This window comes from Enhydra lutris, unplaced genomic scaffold (assembly GCF_002288905.1).
Source record: "Enhydra lutris kenyoni isolate GAN:26980312 unplaced genomic scaffold, ASM228890v2 scaffoldscaffold3, whole genome shotgun sequence".
In the NCBI taxonomy this organism is placed as follows: Eukaryota; Metazoa; Chordata; class Mammalia; order Carnivora; family Mustelidae; genus Enhydra; species Enhydra lutris.
Window position 1 is genome coordinate 4,368,518 of NW_019154087.1, and position 22,805 is coordinate 4,391,322.

Below are 22,805 nucleotides of genomic sequence, written 5' to 3' on the forward strand. Positions count from 1 at the left end.
AAGTAATAAATTATATATTAATTGAATTTAAATTTTAAAAAAGACTATATATATATATGTATACATATACATATATGTATATGTGTATATATACACACACACACACACACAAACACATATATATACATATATATATAATCAAAATTTTTAAAAACCTACTCTCAACAATTTTCAAACATGTAATTTTGGATTAACTATAGTCACCATGCTGTGTATTACATCCTCAAGATTTACCTGTTTTATAACTGGAAGTTTGTACCTTTGACCACTTTCACCCATTTCACCCACCCCTACCTCCAACTCTGGCAACTATCAGTCTGTTCCCTGTATCTATGAGCTCAAGGTGGTGGTGGTTGTTTTAGATTCTACATATAAAGTGAGATCATATAGTATTGTCTTTCTCTATCTGACTTATTTCACTTAGCATGATGTTCTCAAGGTCCATTCATGTCATTGCAAATGCGAGAATTATTTCTTGCTTTTTTTTTTTTTTGGTCTGAATGATACTGCACTCTCTATACTTACCAATTCTTTATACTTTTATCCACTGATGGACACTTAGGTTGTTTCCATGATTTAGCTATTGTAAATAATGCTGCAATGAACATAGGGGTACAGGTCTCTTCCCAAGTTAACGTTCTTGTTTCCCTCAAATAAATATCTAGAAGTGGAACAGCTGGATCATATGTTAGTTCTATTTTAAACTTTTTGAGGAACTTCCATAATGTTTCTCATATTGGCTACAGTAATTTACATTCCCACCAACAGTACCCAAGGGCTCCCTTTTTTCCAAATCTTCACCAACACTTGTTATCTCTTGTCTTTTTCATAACAGCCATTCTAACAGGTGTGAGATAATATCTCATTGTTGTTTCTCTTTTGGTATTGGTATTCTGGGGTCTGTTTTTATAAAACACCATTTTCTTGATGATTAGTGATGTTGAGCACATTTTCAGGTACCTGCTGACCATATGTATGTCTTCTTTGGAAAAAAATGTCTATTCAATTCCTCTGCCCATTTTTTAATCACTTGTTTTTTTGCTATTAAATTGTATGAGTTTTTAAATATATTTTAATATTAACCTCTTATTAGATAGAGGATTTGTAAATATTTTCTACTATTTCACAGGTTGCCTTTTCATTTTGTTGATGGTCAATCAGCTTTGCTGTGCAAAAGCTTTTTAGTTTGACGTAGTGTCAGTTGTTTATTTTTGCTTATCATTGCCTTTGCTTTGCTGTCAGATCCAAAAAATCAACTCCAAGACTGATGTGAAGGAGGTGACCACCCAAGTTTTCTTCTAGGAGTTTTATAGTTTCAGCATTATGTTCAAGTCTTTACTCCATTTTGAGTTAATTTTTATTTGGTACAAGATAATTGGTCCAGTTTCATTCCTTTGCATGTGGCTGTCCAGTCTCTCTAACACCATTTACTGAAGAGATTCTCCCTATTGTATATGCTTGGTTTTTTTGTCATAAATTAATTGACCATATATGGTGGGTTTATTTCTGGGCTCTCTATTCTGCTTCATTGACCAATGTGTCTGTTTTTATGCCAGTATCATACTCTTTAGACTACTACAGATTTGTAGTATAATAGTTTGAAATCAGGGAGTGTGATGCCTCCAAATTCTTCTTCTTCTTCTCACTCAAGATTGCTTTGGCTAGTCAGGTTTTCTTGTGATTCCATAAAAAATTTAAGATTATTTGTTCTACTTCTTGGAAAAATTCCATTGCATCTGTAGATTGCAAAGGTATAGACATTTTAACAATATTAATTCTTCTAATCCATAAGCATGGAATATCTTCCCATTTATTTGTGTCATCTTCAATTTCTTTCATCAATGTCTTATAGTTTGCAGCATACAGGTCTTTCACCTCCTTGGTTAAATTTATTCATAGGTATTTTATTCTTCTTGATGCAACTATAAATAGGACTGTCATCTTAATTTTTCTGATGGCTTGTGATTAATGTACAGAAATGCAACTGATTTTTGCATCCTGAACTTGTATCCTACAACTTTACTGAACTTGTTTATAAGTCTAGCAGTTTTTTGGTAAAGCCTTCAGGCTTTTCTATACATAATATCATGTCATCTATAAACAGTTTTACTTCTTCCTTTCTGATTTGGATTCCTTTCCTTTTCTTGCCTAATTGCTCTAAGACTTCCAATATTCTGTTCAATTAAAGTGGTAACAGTGTGCATACTTGTCTTGTTCCTGGTATTAGAGGAAAAGATTTTAGTTTGTCACCATTTAGTATGATGCTAGCCATGAGCTTGTTATATATAGCCTTTATTATATTGACATATGTTCTTTCCATAAGTTTGTTGAGAGTTTTTATCCTAAATGGATGTTGAATTCTGTCAAATGGTTTTCCTATTTCTATTGAGATCAACAAATGATTTTTATCCTTCATTTTGTCTATGTGGCACACAATATGAATTGTCTACTACATAAACATAGTGATTGATTTGCAGATACTGAACCATCTTTGTATCCCTGGGATAAATCCCACTTAATCATGGCATATGATCCTTTTTGTGTATTGTTGAATTTGGATTGCTAGTATTTTGGGGGAGATTTTTACATCTATGTTCAGTAGGAATACTGGCTTATAATTTTCTTTTCTTATGGCTTGTCTGGTTTTGGTATCAAGGTAATGTTGGCCTTGTAAAATGAATTTAGAAGGTTCCCTCCTCTTCAATTTTTTCAGAGTTTGATAAGGATTATTATTAATTCTTCTTTAAATGTTCGGCAGAATTCACCAAGGTAGCCATCTGGTCGGTCCTCAACTTGTCTTATCGGGAAATTCTTATCAGGAAATTTTTGATTACTGATTAAATCTCCTCATGGGTATCTTTTCAGATTTTGTATTTCTTCATGATTAAGTCTTGGTAGGTTGCACATTTCTAGGAATTCATCCATTTCTTCTAGGTTGTCCAACTGGTTGGCGTATAATTATTCACAGTAGTCTCTTACGATTCTTTGTATTTATGCATTATCAACTATAATGGTTCCTCTTTCATTTCTAATTTTACTTGAGACCTCTCTCTTTCTTAGTAGTCTAGCTAAAAGCTTGTCTGTTTTGTTTATCTTTTCAAAAACACAGCTCTTAGTTTCATTGATCTTTTCTATTATCGTTATAGTCACTAATTTATTGTCTCTGATTTATACTAATATCTTCCTTCCACTAACTTTGGGCTTAGTTTTTTGTTCTTTTTTTTTGTTGTTGTTGTTCCTGGTGTATACTTAGGTTGTTTATTTTTATAAAATATCTGTCTTTTGAGGCACCTGGGTGGCTCAGTGGGTTAAAGCCTCTGCCTTCAGCTCAAGTCATGATCCCAGGGTCCTGGGATCGAGCCCTACATCGGGCTCTCTGCTCAGCAGGGAGCCTGACTCTCTGCCCACTTGTGATCTCTGTCTGTCAAATAAATAAATAAAATCTTTAAAAAAAAATCTTTCTTTTTTCTTAATGTAGATGTTTATCACTATGAACTTCCATCTTAGAACTGCTTTTGCTGTAATCCATAAATTTGGGTATGTTGTTATTTCCATTATCATTTGTCCCAAGGTGCTTTTTGATTTCTCTTTTGATTTCTTCTTTGATCCTCTGGTGTTTTGATAGCATGCTGGTTAACCTACAAATATTGTGAGTTTTCCAGTTTTCTTCTTATTTCTAATTTCATACCAATATAGTTGGAAAAGATGCTAGATATGATTTCAATTTCTAAATTTATTAAGATTTGTTTTGTAAATAATATATGATCTATTCTGGTGAATGCTCCCTGTGCATTTTATCTTTTTTTTTTTTTTTAAGATTTTATTTATTTATTTGACAGACAGAGATTACAAGTAGGCAGAGAGGCAGGCAGAGAGAGAGGAGGAAGCAGGCTCCCTGCTGAGCAAAGAGCCCGATGTGGGGCTCAATCCCAGGACCCTGGAATCATGACCTGAGCTGAAGGCAGAGGCTTTAACCCACTGAGCCACCCAGGCGCCCCTCCCTGTGCATTTTAAAAGAATGTGTATTCTGATGCTGTTGGAAACAATGTTTTGTGAATGTCAGTTAAGTCCATCTGGCCTAATGGATAGTTTGAATTCAATGTTTTCTTACTGATTTTCTCTGGATTATCTATCCATTGTTGCAAGTCAAGTATCAAAGCTCCCTATTATTATTGTACTGCTGCCTTCAAGTCTGTTAATTTCTTTTATATATTTAGTTCCTATGTTGGGTGCATAAATATTTATAAATGTTACAACCTCTTATAAGATTGATCCCTTTATCATTATATAATGACCCTCCTTGTCCCTTATCCAATCTTTGTCTTAAAGTCCATTTTGTATGGTATAATATAGCTACCTCTACTTTCTTTTGATTTTCATTTGATTGGGATATCTTTTTCATCTCTTCACTTTGTGTATGTCCTTACATTTGAAGTGAGTCTCTCTTTAACAGAGAGAGAGTGAGTAAGCCAGCTCAGTGGGTTATACTTATGTAAGTAATCTCTACTCCCAATGTGGGCTCAAACTCACAAGCCTGTGATCAAAGCGTCACACGCTCTTCCAGCTGAGCCAGCCAGGTGCTCCTGCAGTCTCTTATAGACAGCATACAGTTAGGTCCTACTTTTTAATCCATTCAGCCACTCTAAGTCTTTTGATTAGAGAATTTAGTTGATTTACAATTGAGGTGATTATTGATAGATATGAATTTACTATTGCCAATTTGTTTATTGTTTTCTGACAGTTTTATTATTTTTTTGTATCTTTCTTCTTTTTGTCTCTTCCTTTGTGATTGGATGATTTTCTCTAAAGGTATGCTTACATTTATTTCTTCTTACCTTTTGTTTATCCAGTAGGTTTTAGCTTTGTGTTCTATCAGGCTTATACAAATCATTTTATACTTATAACAGTCTATTTTTTAAAAATTTTTTAAATTTATTTTCAGCATAACAGTATTTATTGTTTTTGCACCACACCCAGTGCTCTATGCAATCCGTGCCCTCTCCAATACCCACCACCTGGTTCCCCCAACCTCCCACCCCCCACCCCTTCAAAACCCTCAGATTGTTTTTCAGAGTCCATAGTCTCTCATGGTTCACCTCCCCTTCCACTTTCCCTCAACTCCCTTCTCCTCTCTACCTCCCCTTGTCCTCCATGCTATTTGTTATGCTCCACAAATAAGTGAAACCATATGATAACAGTCTATTTTAAGATGATAATGACTTAAATTTGAATACATACTATAAAGCTCCATATTTTTATTCTGTCCCAACCCACGTTTAATGGGAGCAATGCCAAATAATGATTGTAATTAATACTAGCAATTAAAAATAACATGGCATTGATTTTATTGTAATTATAAATATAAAAATAACTTACTACAAAAAAATAACTTACTACTTTAACTTTCTGAATAAAATTTCTTACCTTGCAATAACAGATTCAATTGGCATTATATCAGGCACATAGTGGGCCATGGGGGAAACAAAGTGTCCATCTAGGATCTTACAGTCTGATTGCTCTTCAATCTAAGAGAAAAGCAAAACCAAAATGCATACATGTAGACTACGATATCTTGGTCTATCATACATGTTTTCCTATTAAAAAAGTTCTATTCAATTAAAAACTTTTTATCACTAATGACTACATATTCTTTTGCCTCAGTCATCCTGCTTTCTTGCTTACTTGCTTGCTTTAGATTTATTTTAGAGACAGTAAGCAAGCTCAGCAGGTAGGGGCAGAGGGAGAGAGAGTCTCAAGCAGACTTCATGTTGAGTGCAGAGTCTGACGTGGGACTTGATCTCACGTCCCTGGGATCATAACCTGAGCCCAAACCAAGAGTCTGACACTTACCTGGCTGTGCCACCCAGGTTCCCCTCCCCCAAGTCAGCTTCCTAAAGACATGGCTCTTATACACATTTCTTTTCCTTTCATATCCTTTACTATAGGCTAATTGGAAAAGTACACTAAAAGGTGTTTGAGTGGTTCAGTCCGTTCAGTGTCTGCCTTTAGATCAGGTCATGAAATCAGGGGCCTGAGATGGAGTCCTGTTTCTCCCTCTGCCCCCCCTCCACCTCATTTGTTTTCTCTCTCAAATAAATACATAAATAAAATTTTTTAAAAAGGAGAAGTAAACTATAAATAAAGCTCACTTGTACAACAGCATGAAGACAAAATAAAATACTAGCTGTAAGAACTTAAAAATATAAAAATAACCATAAGAACAATTTACAAAGAAACTGTAAAATAATTTATCAAAATCAAATAAGGGTTGACTTAATGCTAAATATGTTAGAATGGCTCATTTTATGAAATCCATTGATGCAAGGCCCCTGGGTGGCTCAGCCATTAAGCGTCTGCGTTCAGCTCAGGTCATGATCCCAGGGTGCTGGAATCAAGCCCTGCATAGAGATCCCTGCTCGGCGGGAAGCCTGCTTCTCCCTCTCCCACTCCCCTGCTTGTGTTCCCTCTCTTGCTGTGTCTCTCTGTCAAATAAATAAATAAAATCTTAAAAAAAAAAAAAAAGAAATCCATTGATGCAATGAGTCATGTAAACACATTAAATAGGGAAAAATATATAATTACATATACAGCAAAGGCATTTAATATTTAACACCTAAACTTTCCCCTCTGCAAATAGTTATTTTTTTTAAGACTTACTTAGTTTTTGAGAGAGATAACATGAGCATGAGGAGGGGCAGAGGGAAAGAATCTCAAATAGACTCCCTGCTGAACATGGAGCCTGACACAGGCTTGATCCCACCATCCACAAGATCATGATCCAAGCCAAAACCGAGTCAGATACTTAATCGATTGAGCCACCAAAAAATATATTTTTTATATATTTTATGTTTTTTTAAAGATTTTATTTATTTTAGAGAGAGAGAGAAAGTGAGCACAAGCATGAGCAGGGGAAGGGGCAGAGGGAGAAGCAGATACCCTACTGAGTAGGGAGCCTCACATGGGGCTCAATTCCAGGATACTGGGATCAAGACTTGAGCCAAAGGCAGATGCCCAACTGAGCCACCCAGGTGCCCCAAGTTATTATTATTATTTTTTTAATCTTTATCAGGTTAATAGTCAAAATTAAATTAGCAGTTAACACCACATATTTTCATTAAAATTGAAAACAAACAAAAAACTATATCTGTGGATACTATATATATATACACATATCCAGCTCATTTTTTAAATTAACATGTATTATTTGCCCCAGGGGTACAGGTCTGTGAATCATCAGGCTTACACATTTCACAGCACTCACCATAGCACATACCCTCCCCAATGTCCATCACGTGGACACCCTATCCCTTTCCCAGGGACCAGCAACCCTCAGTTTGTTTCATGAGATTAAGAGTCTTTTATGGTCTATGTTCCAATCCCATCTTGCTTCATTTTTTTTCCTCCCTACCCACAATGACCCCCTGCCCTGTCTCTCAAATTCCTCATATCAGAGAGATCGTATGATAATCGTCTTTCTCTGACTGACTTATTTCGCTTAGCACAATACCCTCTAGTTCCATCCTTGTTGTTGCAAATGGCAAGATTTCAGGGTTTTTTGATTCTGCATAGTATTCCATTGTGTGTGTGTGTGTGTGTGTGTGTGTGTGTGTGTGTGTGTACGTACACCACATCTTCTTTATCCATTCATCTGTTGATGGACATCTAGGTTCTTTCCATAGTTTGGCTATTGTGGACACTGCTGCTATAAACATTCAGGTGCACGTGCCCCTTCGGATCCCTACATTTGTATCTTTAGGGTAAATACCCAGTAGTGTGATTGCTGGGTCATAGGGTAGCTTTATTTTCAACTTTTTGAGCAACCTCCATACTGTTTTCCAGAGTGGCTGCACCAGCCTGCGTTCTCGATAACAGTGTAGGAGGGTTTCCCTTTCTCTGAATCCTCACCAACATCTGTCATTTCCTGACTTGTTAATTTTAGCTATTCTGACTGGTGTGAGGTGGTATCTCACTGTGGTTTTGATTTGTATTTCCCTGATGCCAAGTGATGTGGAGCACTTTTTCATGTGTCTGTTGGCTATTTGGATGTCTTCTTTGCCGAAATGTCTGCTCACGTCTTCTGCCCATTTTTTTATTTATCAAGCTCATTTTAAAACACAAATTTTAGGGGCACCTGGGTGGCTCAGTGGGTTAAAGCCTCTGCCTTCGGCTCAAGTCATGATCCCAGGGTCCTGGGATCGAGCCCCGCATCAAGCTCTCTGCTCAGCGGGGAGCCTGCTTCCTCCTCTCTCTCTGCCTCTCTGCCTACTTGTGATCTCTGTCTGTCAAGTGGATGAATAAAATCTTAAAAAAAAAACAAAACACAAATTTTAGTCAGTAGTGTCAATATCTTATATTAAATAATCCATTTTTTTTGCAAATAACTTAAAATGCTACTTTATCATGAAGTAAATTTTTCTTAAAAGATTTTATTTATGTATTTGACAGAGAGAGCAAAAGCAGGTGGAGTAGCAGAGGAAGAGGGAGAAGCAGGTTCTCTATTGAGCAGGGAGGCTGATGTGAGGGCCCTAGAATCATGACCTGAGCTGCAGGCAGATGCTTAACCAAGTGAGCCACCCAGGCACCCCTATCATGAAGTAAGTTTTACTAAATTCTGGCCACTTATTTTCAATCCTATATTGGCTCTTATTAGCGTATCTTTTTTTCCCCAGGTTTGTTTTTTTTTTTTTTTACATTTCCAAGTTTTAATTTAAATTCTAGCTAGTTAACATACAGTGCAATTCCAGTTTCAGATGTAGAATTTAGTGATTTATCATTTAACATATAACACCCACAGTAAGTGCCCTCCTTAATACACATTACCTATCTCACCCATTCCTCCATCTGCTTCCCCTTTGGTACCATCAATTTGTTCTCTATAGTTAAGAGTCTGTTTCTTTGCCTCCCGCCATTTTTCCCCCTTTGTTCATTTGTTTTGTTTCTTAAATTCCACATGAGTGAAATCGTATGGTATTTGTCTTTCTCACTGACTTATTTTGCTTAGCATAATACTCTCTAGCTCCACCCATGTTGTTGTAAATGGCAAGATTTCATTCTTTTTCATGATTAATACTGCATAATATATATACACATATATGTATATGTATATGTATATCTCCCCAACATCTTCCTTATCCACTCATCAGTCAATGAATACTTGGGCTCTTTCCACAATTTGGCTATTGTTAATAATGCTTATTAGCCTATCTTTTATCTGTACCAAATCTTGCTGTTTTGATCATGCTGCAACTTTATACCTATTGGTAAATGACTGAACTAGGCTTTACTTAACAGTCTTCTTTTTTAGATATTCCTGATCTGATCATACTCTCAAGGTTCTTCCCAAAATAATTTTAGGATCCTTTTATAGACTTTAGTTCTAAACTGAATATTTTAATTAGGATTGCACTGCATTTTTTGAAAATGGTAAGGAGACCCAATGTGTATGACATGAAATTTCTAATCCAGGAAGTTTTTACATTTTAGTCATCTTTGTGCCTCCTAGTATAGTTTTAAAGTTTTCTTTTCGTATGATTTAGAAGAATAAATTATTTGATAAAGGAGGTAGCACAGATTAATGTGAAAAGGTGTAATAATTCAACAAATAATGTTGGGACAACTGACAATTTGATAAGAAAAATAGGCAATTTTAGAACCATACATAATATAGATTTAAAAATTAAGCTGTAACTCAACAATAAAAAGATGAATAACCCAGTTAAAAAAGAGGCAATGATTTGGAGCACCTGGGTGGCTCATTCACTTAAGTGTCCAAGTCTTGATTCAGCTCAGGTCATGATCTTAGGATCACAAGATCAAGCACCCCGTTGGGTTCCACACTTGGTCAGGAGTTTCCTTGAAATTCTATCTCTCTCCCTCTCCCTCTGTTTCTCTGCCCCTTGCCCTGTGATCACTTTCTCTCTCTAAAATAAATAAATACATCTTTTAAAAAATGGGCAATGGTTTCATAGCTATTTCTTCAAAGAAGATATGCAAATGGCCAATAAGCACATGAAAAGATGCTCAACATCACAATCATAAGGGAAAGGCATACCAAAAATCACAATAAAATATGTTTTACACCCACTAGGATAGCTGTTTAATACAAATATTAGTGAGAATGTGGACAACTTGGAATCATTATGCATTGCTCGTGGGAAAAGTAAAATGGTGCACTTTGGAAAACAGTTTTCAGTTTGTCAAAAAGTTAAACATAGATTTACCATATGACTCAGAAATTCCAGTCCTAGATACATACCTAAATAATTCAAAATACATATCCACAAAAACATTACACATGTTCAAAGCATTATTAATCATAATAGTCAAAAAGCAGAAACCTAAATGTCCATTAGCTGATAAATGGATAAACAAAACGTCATATATCTATACAATGGAATATTAAACAATAAAAAAATGAGGTATTGTTAGATAATATGGATGAAACTTGAAAATTAGCTCAGTGAAATAAACCAGACACAAAAGGCCTCACATTATATGATTCCATTTATATGAAATGTCTAGAATCAATGAATCCATACAGACAGCAAATTAATGACTGCCAGCAGGTAGGAGGCTGTGTGGAAATGGGAAATAACAGCTAATGGGTATATGGTTTCTTTTGGGGGAGATAAAAATGTTCTGGAAGCATGTAATGATAGTGGTAATGATTGCATATCTTGGGAATGTAGTAATAAAAAACAAAAACACTGAATTACACACTTTGAAAGGGTGAATCCCATGGCGGGTGAATTATATCTGTTTTTAAAAATGAAGAGAGATGGTGATGGGGAGAATAGAGGGAGAGGAAGGAACTCTTTGAGAATGCATTCCAAGGAGCTCCTGGGTGGCTCAGTGGGTTAAAGCCTCTGCCTTCAGCTCAGGTCATGGTCCCGAGTCCTGGGATCGAGCCCCTCATTGGGCTTTCTGCTCAGTAAGCAGCCTGCTTCCCTCGCTCTCTCTGCCTACCTCTCTGCTTACTTGTGATCTCTCTCTATCGAATAAATAAATAAAATCTTTTTTTTTTTTTAAAGATTTTATTTATTTATTTGACAGAGAGAAATCACAAGTAGGCAGAGAGGCAGGCAGAGAGAGAGGAGGAAGCAGGCTCCCTGCTGAGCAGAAAGCCCGATGTGGGGCTCGAACCCAGGACCTGGGATCATGACCCGAGCTGAAGGCAGCGGCTTAACCCACTGAGCCACCCAGGCGCCCCTAAATAAATAAAATCTTAAAAAAAAAAAAATGCATTCCAAGATCTTAATAGTAACTCCATTTCTTGGGAGAAATGGAAACAAATTCCATTTCTTGGGAGAGAAATGGAATTAAGTGGTGGAAAGTGGCAGAAAGTTAAAGTTTTGGTTTTTCACTCGGTATGTTTTAATTTCTTTAAGTCTATGATTTTTAATAGAAAAAAATAGCAATAATAGACATATTTAGCAAAATTTGAGGAAGAAGTGTTCTAAATCCAGAAGCTACAAAAAGAACAACTATATGGTATAGACGAGGGATTTCCAGTTTATAAAATTTTGTTTTTAGCAGTGGAACTGCTTTGAAAAATGAAATCTTCTGAAGATATCCAATACACGTAAGAGATGAAAGTAGAGTTACTTTGGCTGAAGGGCAATGATGGACGTGAAATAAACGCATTCCCCCCCACAATAATACCTCAATTATTCAATTATATAAACCTAGAACTGCTTTACAGAAAAACATATGGTTGCTAAAAAAAAAAAAAAAACTATTTCAAATGTATTTTCTCATCTTCTCTAATGCTATAGCATTTTCTTTCTACCATTCTCTCATCAATTAACTACATCCCATAACATTTCCCTGATGTTATTTAGAAGCTGTTTTGGGGTGCGCCTGGGTGGCATAATCAGTTAAGCATCTGCCTCCAGCTCAGATCATGATCTCAGAGTCCCAGGATCCAGCCCTCCATGTGGCTCCCGGCTCAGTGGGGAGTATACTTCTCCCTCTCCCTGTGCCCCTCCCCCTGCACTCTCTCTCATTCACTCTCACTTTCTAAAATAAATACATTTTTTTAAAAAATAGAATCTGTTTTGGTAATTTCTCAGGTGCCGATTCTCCAACGAGAGTACTTCCCTGTATTACTTAAAGTTCTTCTAAAATGTTGAATAATTTATTTTAACCCTCCTAAAAATACCTAAAGATACAAAACGAGGCTCAAAAAGATCGAGACTTAAATATTTTCTTGTATTTAGGCAAGTACTAAATATATGCTCTTAATTACAAGCATCCTGTTAGGACATACATAGTATTTAATTATATTAAATGAAAAATCTATACTGCACTTATGTTTTAGCGTTTCCTGTTAGTATAGTCTAACATTCAATTTACTTTTTTTTTTTTTTTAAGATTTTTACTTATCTGATAGAGAGCCAGAGAGAGCCAGAGAGCACAAGTGGGGGCTCAAGGGTGGGGGTAGAGGGGCAGCAACAGAGGGAGAGGGAGGCAGACACCCTGCTGAGCAGAGAGCTTGATGCAGGACTTGATCCCAGTACTCTGAAATGGTGCCCTGAGCTGAAGGCAGACGCTTAGCCAACTGAGCCACCCAGGCACTCCCAACCTATTCTTGACACATTTATGTTAAACCAGAATTTCTGTTAAATTTATTTCTTTCATTTAAATACCTTATCAATGTGTACTGGATAATCACTTGAAACCAGATTCTGACATCTTTCTCGATTTCCAATCATCTTTCTGAATTCGAAGAGTCTATTATAAGGGGGAAAAAAAGGAAAAATTCAGTATGCCCATTGTATTGGAAGTGTATAATCCTGAAAAATTTGCAAGTCCAGTTCATAAGCTATGTCCAAATTTAATTTGAATCATTAAAGAAAAAGATGAGGCTATTGGCTTTTATTCAAGCTGAACATTTTGTCTCATAAAATATGTGAGAAATATCATTGTTCAAAAAGCAATTAACACATACAGGACTCAAAATTAAAGGCATAAATCCTGAAAATTCATTTTCTAAATATTTCCATGAACTACAGTATAGCTCAGTTTTATAGCTATTCCAGATTCCAGTTACTCAAGGAAGCTCAGTCCCTGGAAACGCTAAGCAACTTAAAAATAATTAAAGCTAAAAATCTAGTTTGTATTTAAGAGCTCTTTAATTTTAAAATTGCTTTTAAAATAGGTCAATTTATGATTATATGGTTTAAAACTCAAGAGAAATAATTAAAAAGACAAAAGACAAAAGGAAATAATGACATGTTTCATATACTTTAATGTTTAACTTGCCAATCGCTTTATATTTATAGTAAAGGATTTTATCACTGAAAAAAAAATTGAAATGTTTACTACAACAAATTTAGAATAAGCAAATTCAGGGGAAAAAAAAGTTTACCTTTTGAGATCTTCTGGCCTCCCCCATCCTCTGATAAAAAGTTTTGTGAGGAGAAGTCTCCGGTATAGAATATCTAATTTGCTCACACCCATTAGTAGCAAACAAACATCTATAAGACAGGATTTAAAATGACTTTAAAATATTTTATTTTAGGCAGCAGGTCAATTTTCTAACCATCTCTTTATCAGGTAAAAAATAAAGATTGACCTACTCTCTTTGCAACTTTCAAATATGTATTTTTAACTATAGTTACCATGCTGTACATTACATCCCCAAAACTACTTATCTTATAGATCTTAAAAGTACTTATCACAAAAGAAAAAATTGGTAACTATGTTAGGTGATGGTGTTAAACTTATTGTGGTCATCATTTTACAATATATACATATATCAAATCATTATGCTGTAAACTTTAAGCTAATAACATGTTATATATTAACCATACATCAATAAAACTGGAGAAAAAAATTAAAGACTGAGATTAAATGATGTACCTTGAATTATTCTCTTGGATATAAGATATAGAAAAAAAGAACTGGGATAAAAGTAGAGAAGATATACTCTATTCCTTTAGGGAAGGATCTTTCCATCCTCAGCACAGTGACTAACAGTAACACTCAATATTTATTGGATAATAATTGGAGGGCTATGTAGTACTGTATTATCTAACAGGCACCATTTTATAAAACTACAAACACACACACACACACACACACACTCTCTCTCTCTCTCTCTCTCTCTCTCTCTCTCGTTTAAACATCCCAGCAACTTTATGAAAAAGAATCTATTACCCCAAGATGAGGAAACTAAGCCACTGAGAAATTAGGTGATTTATCTAAGATCACACAGCTATTGGTAGGCAGAGCTAATAAAACTGAATCCCTGACACACAGCAATTTCTAACTATTATTCTACACTACCTGTCTACACTATAGTGCATGAAAAGCAATAATTAAGCAATGCTATGTTGTACCACTTTTCTATTTTTTCCAAATATTTCTAAAAACTTTGTTTTGATTTTTAAAAAATCTGCCTCAATCTTTTCAATTTGAACAGTGTAGTTTTGACTTGTGAGCAAAATCTGATTCAGTTTCAGAGTTTATTCTACTTAGAAAAGTGGAAAATGGAAATGTGCATTTCCATCAGTGAGATTTAGTAAGTACTTATCTATTATTTTGAATGTTTTCATGGAACCACCACTTATTTTTTATACTTTTGCTCTTTGATCTGTAACAAAATATGAGTTTAATTTAATGTTCTTCTTTGTTTATATAGGTATAAAATCTAACCCATCATCCAAATGGGCTAGCACTTTATTTTTATGACTGGACCAGCAAAACCAAATCCTTCATATTGCCTCTCACAACTCTCAGGACCAAGAACAAACATTTACTAGATAAGGTACTTGTTAAGCAATATAATCTATAATATTTAGCATTTTTTAATACCACCCAACTCTCTTTCTCCTAATTCCCATGTGCTATTCAATTTCCATTCTTTTTTTTTTTTTTAAGATTTTATTTATTTATTTGTCAGAGAGAGAGAGAGGGAGAGAGAGCAAGCACAGGCAGACAGAATGGCAGGCAGAGGCAGAGGGAGAAGCAGGCTCCCTGATGAGCAAGGAGCCCAATGTGGGACTCGATCCCAGGACGCTGGGATCATGACCTGAGCCGAAGGCAGCTGCTTAACCAACTGAGCCACCCAGGCGTCCCTCAATTTCCATTCTTTTTTTTTTTTTTTTTATTTAAGTTTTATTTATTTTTTTTTTAAACATATAATATCTTTTTATCCCCAGGGGTACAGGTCTGTGAATCGCCAGGTTTACACACTTCACAGCACTCACCATAGCACATACCCTCCCCAATGTCCATAACCCACACCCCCCAACCCCCCTCCCCATCAACCCTCAGTTTGTTTTGTGAGATTAAGAGTCACTTATAGTTTGTCTCCCTCCCAATCCCATCTTGTTTCATTTACTCTTCTCCTACCCCCTTAACCCCCCATGTTGCATCTCCTCTCCCTCATATCAGGGAGATCATATGATAGTTGTCTTTCTCCGATTGACTTATTTCGCTAAGCATGATACCCTCTAGTTCCATCCACGTCGTCGCAAATGGCAAGATTTCATTTCTTTTGATGGCTGCATAGTATTCCATTGTGTATATATACCACATCTTCTCTATCCATTCGTCTGTTGATGGACATCTAGGTTCTTTCCATAGTTTGGCTATTGTAGACATTGCTGCTATAAACATTCGGGTGCATGTGCCCCTTCGGATGACTACGTTTGTATCTTTAGGGTAAATACCCAGCAGTGCAATTGCTGGGTCATAGGGTAGTTCTATTTTCAACATTTTGAGGAACCTCCATGCTGTTTTCCAGAGTGGTTGCACCAGCTTGCATTCCCACCAACAGTGTAGGAGGGTTCCCCTTTCTCCGCATCCTCGCCAGCATCTGTCATTTCCTGACTTGTTAATTTTAGCCATTCTGACTGGTGTGAGGTGGTATCTCATTGTGGTTTTGATTTGTATTTCCCTGATGCCGAGTGATATGGAGCACTTTTTCATGTGTCTGTTGGCCATCTGGATGTCTTCTTTGCAGAAATGTCTGTTCATGTCCTCTGCCCATTTCTTGATTGGATTATTTGTTCTTTGGGTGTTGAGTTTGCTAAGTTCTTTATAGATTTTGGACACTAGCCCTTTATCCGATATGTCATTTGCAAATATCTTCTCCCATTCTGTCAGTTGTCTTTTGGTTTTGTTAACTGTTTCCTTTGCTGTGCAAAAGCTTTTGATCTTGATAAAATCCCAATAGTTCATTTTTTCCCTTGCTTCCCTTGCCTTTGGCGATGTTCCTAGGAAGATGTTGCTGCGGCTGAGGTCGAAGAGGTTGCTGCCTGTGTTCTCCTCAAGGATTTTGATGGATTCCTTTCTCACATTGAGATCCTTCATCCATTTTGAGTCTATTTTCGTGTGTGGTGTAAGGAAATGATCCAATTTCATTTTTCTGCATGTGGCTGTCCAATTTTCCCAACACCATTTGTTGAAGAGGCTGTCTTTTTTCCATTGGATATTCTTTCCTGCTTTGTCAAAGATTAGTTGACCATAGAGTTGAGGGTCTATTTCTGGGCTCTCTATTCTGTTCCATTGATCTATGTGTCTGTTTTTGTGCCAGTACCATGCTGTCTTGATGATGACAGCTTTGTAATAGAGCTTGAAGTCTGGAATTGTGATGCCACCAACTTTGGCTTTCTTTTTCAATATGGCTTTGGCTATTCGAGGTCTTTTCTGGTTCCATATAAATTTTAGGATTATTTGTTCCATTTCTTTGAAAAAAATGGATGGTACTTTGATAGGAATTGCATTAAATGTGTAGATTGCTTTAGGTAGCATAGACATTTTCACAATATTTATTCTTCCAATCCAGGAGCATGGAACATTTTTCCATTTCTTTGTGTCTTCCTCAATTTCTTTCATGAGTACTTTATAGTTTTCTGTGTATAGATTCTTAGTCTCTTTGGTTAGATTTATTCCTAGGTATCTTATAGTTTTGGGTGCAATTGTAAATGGGATGGACTCCTTAATTTCTCTTTCTTCTGTCTTGTTGTTGGTGTAGAGAAATGCAACTGATTTCTGGGCATTGATTTTATATCCTGACACTTTACTGAATTCCTGTACAAGTTCTAGCAGTTTTGGAGTGGAGTCTTTTGGGTTTTCCACATATAGTATCATATCATCTGCGAAGAGTGATAGTTTGACTTCTTCTTTGCCGATTTGGATGCCTTTAATTTCCTTTTGTTGTCTGATTGCTGAAGCTAGGACTTCTAGTACTATGTTGAATAGCAGTGGTGATAACGGACATCCCTGCCGTGTTCCCGACCTTAGCGGAAAAGCTTTCAGTTTTTCTCCATTGAGAATGATATTTGCGGTGGGTTTTTCATAGATGGCTTTGATAATATTGAGGTATGTGCCCTCTATCCCTACACTTTGAAGAGTTTTGATCAGGAAGGGATGCTGTACTTTGTCAAATGCTTTTTCAGCATCTATGGAGAGTATCATATGGTTCTTGTTCTTTCTTTTATTAATGTGTTGTATCACATTGATTGATTTGCGGATGTTGAACCAACCTTGCAGCCCTGGAATAAATCCCACTTGGTCGTGGTGAATAATCCTTTTAATGTACTGTTGAATCCTATTGGCTAGTATTTTGGCGAGAATTTTTGCATCTGTGTTCATCAAGGATATTGGTCTGTAGTTCTCTTTTTTGATGGGATCCTTGTCTGGTTTGGGGATCAAGGTGATGCTGGCCTCATAAAATGAGTTTGGAAGTTTTCCTTCCATTTCTATTTTTTGGAACAGTTTCAGGAGAATAGGAATTAGTTCTTCTTTAAACCTCAATTTCCATTCTTGATAAAAATTTGGTTTTGGCATAATCATGCTAAAGAAAATAACCCATAATGTATATCCAGCTTTGTTTATACTATTTATATATACTATCATAAATAAATAAACTAGTATTCTGATTACTAGACTACAATGAATTATCATCAATTAGTTCCCCAAAGCTAAACCATTCTAGGATGGCCTAACACAAATTTAAGTTTCTGAACTTTTTAAGAATATTACTTTAAAAAAAAATTATTTATTTATTTGACAGAGATCACAAGTAGGCAGAGAGGCAGGCAGAGAGAGAGAGGGAAGCAGGCTTCCTGCTGAGCAGAGAGCCCAATGCGGGGCTTGATCCCAGGACCCTGGGATCATGACCCGAGCTGAAGGCAGAGGCTTTAACCCACTAAGCCACCCAGGCACCCCAAGAATATTACTTTTTTTCACTTAAGCAAAAGGTACATATTAAATGCTTACATATGCCAAGAATTATTTTAGGGCATATGTTAAAAGATGATCAAGGCACATTGTTCATCTCACAGATGTCATGTTTTAGTGGAGGAAAACAAATTACTAAAAAAAATAAGCAAAGAGTAGATGGATGATGACAATACTATAATGATAATATAACAAGAGAATGTGATAAATACCAGAAGCCTCCTCTGATAGTCAAAAAAAGTCCCACTTAACCAAAGAGGTAACATTTAAGGCAATACCATATAACAATAAGATGCCGCCAAGACTTTAAACTGCTAATCTCATTAAAATCATATACTTCCTCGTGTCTACTAATGGACGATGTTCCAATGAAATCTGTAAGAACTATCTAGTTTGTAGGTAAAGGTAAAGCACAGGAACAAATAATTTATGTAAGAGGAAATTCAAGAGAAGTGATTATGTAAGTCTCTTCTTTATTTGCTAATTTAAAGATGCTCACTATAACATTTTAAAATTCAAACAATACGGAAGTAAGTATAGTAAAAAAGGGAAGAATAGTCTTGTTTCCATTACCTCCAATTTTACTTTTCAGAGACATTTAGGGCTAACAGTTTGGAATCTTATCTTATTGACACTGTTTAGTTACCTACACAAACTTTAAAAAAACTTACTAGTTACATTACATATTTTTGGCAGTAATTAACAACATAAAAATATACAGCATAGGAGCACCTGGGTGGCTCAGTTTGTTGAGTATTCAACTCTTGGTTCCAGCTCAGGTCATGATCTTGGGGTTGTGGGATTTAGCCCCACAACTGGCTCCATGCTCAGCACAAAGTCTGCTTGAGATTCTCTCTCTCTCCCTCTCCCCCTCTCCCGGCTCCCACTCTCTCTCAAATACATAATCTTTCAAAAATATATACATAGAGTAAAGATGAGAAATCTCTCTTCTTTATTTCTACTAAGTTTCCTCTCCTCCTAAAAGGTAAACACTATATTTAATGCTGTATACCTGTGACCTCTATCCATTCATACATGTACACATATTTTAAGAGTTTTGGTATGTTTGTTTTTAAACACAAAAGAGACCACCTTCATTATTTGTTTTTCCAATGTTGTCCTGCACCCTGCTGATTTATAGTACTGTCTCATTTTTTTCTACTAATAGATGAGCTTAGACCGTTTATATTTATTACTATGATACCTTTTGGGTTTAGTTCTTTTAGATTTTTGGTTTTGATTTTCCATTTTTAAAAAATTATTTACATCTAATTGTCTTATATTTGAGTGTATATAAATCTGAAAGAGATATATTTAAGGTTCAATATGTCATAATGGCTACCTCTACCATGTGACTTTGAGCAAGTTACTTATCCTTTCTGTGAGTCATCTGTAAAATGGGGATAATAACAGTACTTACCCCTTAGGATTGGTATGAGAAGTAAGTAAGTTAACATTTATGAAGCATTTGAACAGCACTTTGCAAATTCAAGTGCCATACCTACAACTAAGAGCAACAATATTACTGATTATCCATATCGTGGATCTCCCAATCAAATGGGGGGCTACCAAATGTGGAGTGATCCAATCAGATGGAGGCTGGGGGCACAGGTGCTGAAAGAATTCATCCAAGGCAGAATAATGGGGGTAAAAGTTTACTGAATACACTACAAGGAAGTGGCCTACAGGACAGCAAAGCAAAGACTGCCACAAGACGGTGGTAGGAGGCCACAATTTGAGGGCAAGGTGAGGCCGTACAGCAACTTATGGAATTTCCCCTTTTTTGGTAATCTTAAGGAAAGTAATCTCAGTAATCAAGCATGGGGCCTGGGAGAGGACAGTGGACAAAGGGAAAGGAAGAGAGAGAATCTTAAGCAGACTCTCTGCTGAGAGCAGAGCTCCAAGCAGGGCTTGATCCCAGGACCCTGAGAAAATGACTTGAGCAGAAATCAAGAGTGGGATGTTTAATTGACTGAGCCACCCAGGCGACCCAACTAATTCCTATTTTTTAAATCTAGAAGTCTTCAGGGTGCCTGGGGGCTCAGTGGGTTAAGTGTCTGCCTTCAGCTCAGGTCATGATCTCTGGGTCCTGGGATGGAGCTCCACATAGGGTTCCCTGCTCAGCGGGAAGTTTGCTACCCCCTCTCCCTCTGCACCTAACCCCTGCTCGTGCTCTCAATCTCTCTCTCAAATAAATAAATAAATAATCTTTAAAAAGAAATCTAGAAATCTTCTATAAACTTAGATCTAGTTCTAAAACCTATATCCCATTTTTAAAAGACCTTTCAAGCAGCTCTTATAAATGTTGTTTTAGTGTTTAAATGTCTACAATGAGTTTTCCATATACATCCCATTTATGTTTATCATAACTTATAAAATATCCTTTTTGTAATATAACCAATAGTGTGTACAATCCATATATTAACTTAGTAACACTTAGAATTTTTTAGTCTTTCCATCCAGAGTTTTGTTTCCTCCATTAATATTTTATTCTATCCTTTAAGTATTTTTATGAAGCATGTTACAAGGCTAACAAATTATTTAGTATTTGTGAGAACTACGCTAAATAGGATTCCTTTTTCCTCATACTTTTTCTTTAGATGAATATTCCTATTTCATAAGAAAGAGTTTATTCTAGATTTTTCCTTCAATCACACAACTTATGTATCAGAATTACATTCCAGGAATGAGTGTATCAAATACTTAGGGGAGATTTATTCCTCTGTGATGGAATATGCATCTCTCCACCATGCCATGCCATTCCTCCAAATTCTTACAAGCTAAGCCATATCAGAAACCCAAGATCATAAGTCATAGAGTGAAAAAGTTCCATGCATGTTACCAACTTTCAGGATTACACTCCTTAATCTATTATCCTAAGGATTTTTATAAGCCTGCCTTTAAAACAGATTTCTGATTTAACATTTTTCTAAGATATCTTTAATGATACACCTTTTTTAGAGAAAATAATGATCTGAAAATGAAAAAAAGCTAAAGAATATTTTAAAAAATAATTTGTACTAAATATATCCAATTACAAAATGATACCTTATAGAATTCTGCATGGAAAAATATTAAATAAATGACTTAAACATAAAATCTTAGTGTCTGTTATAACAGGTTTAAAAATATTATCTCAAAAGAACAATATTATAAATAGAATAGAGGAGAGATACTGCAAACTTATCTGTAAAGGGTTAGATAGTAAATATTATAGGCCTTGCAAAGCAAGAGATAAAATCAAAGGTATTATGTAGGTACATAAAAATTATAAAAAAGAAAACTAATATTCACATAATTTTTAACTGAGGAAATTCAAATATAATAATAATAAGCAATCTTTTATAATATAGGTCTAGAAATGAGAGAAGTAAAATTTTTTTCTTGGGACTTTGTGTAATGGGGGTTCAAAGTTAGTACCAAATTGAGTACTAATGTTCATCTGTAAAAACTACTCTTAGTTTGTGGGCCATACAAAAGCAGGCAGGTTGGCCCACAGACCACAGTTTGCTGACCCTTGGGCTAGAAAATCAAATAAATCATTGACATGTCACAAATGTCACAATATGTCACAAATGCAAAAATACAACTATAAAACAGTACATTATTATAAATTATCCAATCCTATAAAATGGTATAGGTAAAATGTAAATATTGATTTTAAAAGAATTAAACATGTCACAAGGCAGACCTAAAATCAGTATTCTATCTAAAACAAACACTAGTTATTTAATTAGCTATGTTTTGTTTGCCTTCTTAAAATTCATAATTTGGTAGCTAAAAGGTAGAAAAAAACCCACGTGTCTGTCAATGGATGAATGGAAAAGCAAAATGTGGTGTATACATACAATAGAATATTATTCAGTCTTAAAAAGGAATGAAATTCTAACATATGCTACAATGTGGAAGAACCCTGAGGACATTATGCTAAGTGAAAGAAACTAGTCACAAAAAGACAAATACTGTATGATTCTACTTTTATGAGGTACCTATAGCAGCCAGATTCATAAGCAGAAAGCAGAATGGTGGTTACCAGGGGTTAAGGGGACAGAAAAACGGGATGGGTATTGTCTAATGTGTAGAAAGTTTTGGTTTTGCTAGATGTAGAGTTGTATAGATGAATGGTGGTAATGTCTGCACAACAGTATGACTGAACTAAATACCACTGAACTGTACATCTAAAAATCATTAAGATGGTAAATTTTATATGATGTGTATTCTACAATAAAAAAATTGAAAAATTTAGAAACTGGAGTTAATTTCATAGTTTCTCTACAAAATTCTTCAGGAGTTAATTGATACGTTCTTTCCCTCTTGACAACTTTTTCAGCAAGCAGAAACAGTTCACTATCTTACTGATCTAAGAATAGAACTCAAAGCATGTATTAGTCTCTTAAAAGAATGCTACAGCATAATTTAAATATTTGAAGACCTCACTAATGCCTTTAAATAGAAGAATTTTTGAAGAACAGATTTCTTTAATTGGTTTCCCCCATCCTCTTACTTCCCCTTTCTTGAGGATTAGTTTCCAAGAACCCAGCCTACCTATGTTTTCTGCTTTAGAGTCTCATCTAGCTTTAATCAAGGTGTGGGCTGTTTGTGTTTCCATCTGG

At 35.6% G+C, this 22,805-nt stretch overlaps 1 protein-coding gene across 1 annotated transcript in view; it reads right to left on the reverse strand.

Moving 5' to 3' along the window:
* LOC111156424 (abhydrolase domain containing 18) overlaps window positions 1-22,805 on the reverse strand; it is a 54,489-nt gene that overhangs the window by 27,741 nt on the left and 3,943 nt on the right. The window contains exons 2-4 of the mRNA XM_022517318.1: window positions 13,370-13,478; window positions 12,648-12,732; window positions 5,425-5,525 (exon numbers count right to left, since the gene is read on the reverse strand). Of these exons, the coding sequence (XP_022373026.1) occupies window positions 5,425-5,525; window positions 12,648-12,732; window positions 13,370-13,461 (278 nt within the window). The 5' untranslated portion in view covers window positions 13,462-13,478. The remainder of the gene's footprint in view (window positions 1-5,424; window positions 5,526-12,647; window positions 12,733-13,369; window positions 13,479-22,805) is intronic.